We start from the raw sequence: 4965 nt of genomic DNA, 5'->3' as shown, positions 1-4965 counted from the left end.
GCTCTTCAAATCAGCAAAGATTTGGTATTGAGATACATTAATGCGATCAGTAAGCCTTTTGGTCCCTGAGACCCCATTCTCTCCTCTTCCATGCTTTATAACCCCAAAAGCACCGTGAGGGGTAAATGTTTATTTTCTGGAAACCTCCCATTATCCAATGGGAATTGCCTCTACACCACAGGAGCTCCTTGCTCCGTGGTGGCCATTCATTCTTTGAGAAAAAGACGAAACGTCAGCTCGTCGTTTCTGGTTTAATGACACTACAGTATCCAGGCTAATTCTGTCTCCAAGAATAATGCAGAACTCAGCATTTTCGAGCTCCAGGAAGGGGTTTTATAAAAAATTCTAATAAATCTGCAAGGCATTTACATCTCTTCAGTTACAGCACAAGTTAAAGATGCCAGGAGACTAGTAGTACAGGGAAAGAAGAGTCCTAACTCCTTCTAAAAGGTAAGACACCACTCCTCTGTCCTGTCCTCCAGCTTTTCCGTGCAGGTACACACTGTTCCTTGCCAAATGAATACTTTTTGTTGCAAAGCTGACATTTACAGTGGTCTTAGCAACTCCTTGCTGCTCAGAAGTGTTCGCAGATCCCTTTGTGCTGCAAGAAGGCTTGGATGCATTCCTCCCCGTTAAATAAAAATAAACTGCCTAGGCTCGACAGGCACACCATGCTGTCCTTGTGGAAGGAATGATTAGCCATTCCCAGAAAAGCTCAGCAAAGAATGTAACTTTGCCCTTCTTTTGTAAGATGAGTTGGCACAAGCTTCTCCCTTTTCCACTGGCACTGGCAGAGGCTGCGGTTAACCAAATCAAGCCCTTTCAGGCCAATCATGGCTGCTGAATCATCACATCTAGCAGAGCCTTGGCTCAGACATGCCAAATATTTCCTTTTGCCTTTTCCTATCGCAGGTTTTTTTTGAGATACAGGAGGAAGGAGCAGCCCAAAAGAGTTCCAGCAAAGCCACAAACCCACCTATCCCTGAAAACCCCAGTATGTTAAGTCAGTCACGAGGTAAGAGCACCACATCCTCACTAAGGTCCCAACGCAGAAAGCACAGCAGACACATTTTAGCGACCAGACTCCGTTATCTCCTAACCACCCCCCACACTGAGCAGCATCAGTGCTCCCAGCCCCTCGTAACACACGGAAGGGATCCTCCAAACCCGCAGAGGGATGCTTCCCCATGAAGGGCAGATACTGCTTAAGTTACAAAAAAGCCCCAATCTTTTAATAGGAAACCATCTAGACAGACAGAAACTTAAGGTGAAAGAGGACAACTATTTCTGCTATTTAAACAGTGTTTTAATTCTTTCCTGCACCTTTAGATTCCTCTCCCTTTTGTATTTGGGGAGTCCCTTTAAAACTTATTTGTGAAAGGTTAAACTTCTCTACTTTTCTGAAGTTAGATTCTTGCAAGAGGTCCAAAAAGAACATCTTTTAGAAACTCAAAGTGGCATTTGCAACTTCAGTCAAGAGGTCCAAATACCTCCAGAGACTGGTGAGGCACATGTCACACATATCAATGGATTTACAGATCAGATTGGGAACAGGAAGGGTGCAACGAGCACGGCACCAACCCCAGGGAGGAAGTCAGCATACAGACTACAGATCTATGCACTAGACAGTACCGTATCTAGGGAGAGAAAGAAAACGTCAAACAGCAAATATATACTACTCCGTACCAAGGCTCAATTTTTTTTTTTTTTTTTAAGATATTTGTTAGAGAAAAATTATCCTTTAGTACTTTGAATAGCCAGTAACACTTAATACTGAAGTGTCTTGTGTTTTCTTCGTATAAATAGTGAGCACAGAAGTAGGGAATGGCAGGGATACGAGCAATAGAAAAAAGATTCCATTGATACAAAGGGGTGACAAGACTACACTGACTGAGAAAGACTATTGTACTCTTGGTAAAACATTAAGACATCAGACATTGCAAAGTTACAAATTTATTTGTTTTGAAATAAATACAAATACTTCATTAAGAAACTTTTCTTGATAGACTTTACACAATAGCTTTATTCTTTCTGGAAATTGTCTGCTCTTCCCACAAACAGTTATGGATATTCTACACAAGAGCTGAAGTTAGTCAATATAAAGTAACCTGGGCTGTGTTCTTCTGAACAAGCAATCCCAAAGTATTAACATTTGCTATTTAACTGCTCGGCATTTGAGTTTTCTTGTTTGTGTGAGGACTGCAATGCAGCAGGTATGCACTGGAGCTTGGGAAATCCTGTCCCGCTACCTATGGAAGGACAAACTTAAGAACACCCAACCATGAAAATCTGACTGGCAGAAAGGTATCAAGCCATTAGCATCAAAGAAAGTAACCCAGGGTATCAGGAGGCTACATAAAGATGCACAACCAGCAGATTACTACATTTATGCAGTCATTAAACACTGTATTTCGCAGATACAGTGCTGCTGCTCCATCACTTTGTGGAATACACTTCTCAGCACCAGTAAGAGTTTCAAATCTAGTAATTAGTGGCAGTTGAATGTACAGTATCTAATTACATGCCATCCCACAGTTATTCATCTCTCCTGACAAAGAACAGCTGGATCTGGCTTCGCTTACAGAATTCCGAATTTATCACAATTGTGCTGGACACAAAAACTTGAGCTGCAAAGATAAGAAGCTGACTGAAGGAAAAATCAAGCTGTTTCTGCTTTGCTGGCATGTATGGCTACCCTACTTGTTACAGCTACACCAACTTTTGCGGTATGGTAAACCCTTTGGCCCAAGATCCCAAACAGGAAATGCTACCTTGCTTATTAAATTTAAATCCTTTCCTCATTTGGCTAAGTGGGTTTTAGGGTCTAGGAGCGGGGAAGGAAAGGAAGACTGGGACTAAATCTCAAAAGAGTGAAATAAAAAAAGCTTAAAGATTTAGTTCGTCTCAAAGTCACATTAAAATCGCCTATTTTAGTAGTATATTATTGTACATAGGAAAACAGGCTTGAATACTAATGAATTAGAAGGTCTATAAATGCACGATACATTAACTTCTCTATCATTTGAAGTCAAGCTATATACAATGAATTCAACTCCAGCTTCAACATGAGGCCATAACACATTTGTTTCATTTCCTTTTTTAAGTGTCATCCATAATAGTGATATTTTCTCCCCCTCTTTGAAACTCATCTCAAATTGTGCCAGTTTACTTCACGAGAATAAGAGATAAAGGGGCATGGAACAGCTTTGATTTTAAAGGATGATATTAAGCAAGTCTGGTTTGACTCTGAAGTGTTTACAACCACATCAGCTTTTGGCAAGTATCCTTTAGAATTTGGCATCCATTGAAGGAGGGCACAATAGCAGCAACTGTCTGAGTTACAAGAATAATGATAGAGCAAATGAGATGCTTCTTTTCTTTGGTCCCTGTCAGACCCTGGTGAACAGAGTTCATCCTACAGAATAACTTGAGATTAATACCAGTTATGTTTTTGTGATACACAGGGGGCATCCATTACTTTTTCACACTGTGACCAGTTTAAGCCTCCCACAGCCATCTAACAGGACACTTCCATGGACTTGGGGCTTGATTGTTCAGCGTTGCTTGCCGAGTTCGGCGTCAGATCAATGCGTGTGTCTGTGTGGGAGCGGTTCCTGGCACCGTCCCCGGTGTGGGATCGGCTCCTCGTTCCCTCCCCAGTGTGAGATCGGCTCCTTGTGCCTTCCCCGGTGTGAGACCGGCTCCTCTGTCCTTCCAAGGAGGTTACACTGGAGCCAGAAGCAGTGCGGGACCTCATCAGCCTGGTCATGCTAGCAGAGGGGACTGGAAGAAGAGTCTTTGATTAATGCCTTGCTTCATGGGCTTGGAAGAAAGCCCTTGCCTTCCTCTCGAGCCTTAACCACCCTCGGAGAAGCCTTCAAGGTTGAATATATACTTTTCATGGTAGATTCCCATGCAGAAGTACCACTGCTCCAGGCATACAGTTAAGGCGCCCAAATTACTAAGGCAAAATCAGAGGCCAGGGCTGAGGGATTCAAGACTGAGCTTTATGGCATGTTGCTGTGGCTGCAACAATCCAGGGGAAAACTAAAGAGACTCATCAGACCTCCCGTTACTTTCAGATGTTTAATTTTTGCTGGCAGCCCAGGCTAGGAATGCATCTAGACAACAGCAGTTGTCAGAAGCACATGCATGAAGGACAAAGAGCTACAAATCAAAGAAGTCTCCGAAGTAATGAGGTCTTAAATGTTGTGTGCAGCGTATGAATCATATCCTGCGATGCAACGAAGGGGATGCTATTACAAATAGCCACCTTAAAAACATCAAGATAAAGTAAAGCAGGTATCTGTGGGTATAAGCTGTCTACAAAGCTCTCTACTATTTAGTAACATAATTTGGTCTGAAAACCCTTTGCCCAGACATCACAGGTGTTTTTCTTCCCCTTGCAAATGCTTATCCAACAGGGAAAAGATGGCACATCTGGGATCAGAAGACCTTCTGGTTGCTTAGATGCCCAACAAACTTTGGTAGCCAGGTGAACCATTCTGTAAAGCCAATACTTACTGTATCCCATTCCCTGAACAAAGTATTTGAAAGCTTCTGCAAGTTTGGCAGGCTGCAAAAGAAAGAGAGTATTATTGTATGCAGTGCCCAGCAAGTTAGTTACATTACAATGTTATAGATGCCATAGATGTCCTATCCCAAAAGGGACATCTTAAATATTCTCCAAGTTCTACTGAATGTCTGAAAATGTCATTTACATGACAGAATTCCACCATTCCTCTGCCCCATTATTTTACCAAATGGACACATGCATTTGAGAATGAGATTTCCAGAGAGGCGACTACAGGTGGTCTAAGTCTGGCCCAAACTTTTCTCGTGCAGGTGAGACAGAGTGAAACAACTGGCCGCAAAATATACAAGGCAGTTCCTACAGGTTCAACCATTGAGCAATTCCCAATCAGCAGAGAACAAATTCAACTAGTCGGAGCTGATAGTTATGTT

General features: G+C 42.4%; 1 protein-coding gene across 2 annotated transcripts in view; it reads right to left on the bottom strand.

The window, feature by feature from the left end:
• Positions 1-2654: 2654 nt before the first annotated feature.
• The window catches only part of NDRG1 (N-myc downstream regulated 1), a 26199-nt gene continuing 23888 nt past the window's right edge, over positions 2655-4965 (bottom strand). For both annotated transcript variants that reach the window (XM_010282078.1, XM_010282079.1), the window contains 2 exons: positions 4525-4576; positions 2655-3783 (listed from right to left, as the gene is read on the bottom strand). In XM_010282078.1, coding sequence (XP_010280380.1) covers positions 3518-3783; positions 4525-4576 — 318 coding nt within the window. In that variant the 3' untranslated portion in view covers positions 2655-3517. The remainder of the gene's footprint in view (positions 3784-4524; positions 4577-4965) is intronic.

The sequence above is a fragment of the Phaethon lepturus genome, unplaced genomic scaffold (genome assembly GCF_000687285.1).
Source record: "Phaethon lepturus isolate BGI_N335 unplaced genomic scaffold, ASM68728v1 scaffold38282, whole genome shotgun sequence".
Classification (NCBI taxonomy): Eukaryota; Metazoa; Chordata; class Aves; order Phaethontiformes; family Phaethontidae; genus Phaethon; species Phaethon lepturus.
The sequence above is the reverse complement of the archived record's forward strand: the minus strand, read 5'-3'. Positions and strand labels throughout refer to the sequence as shown.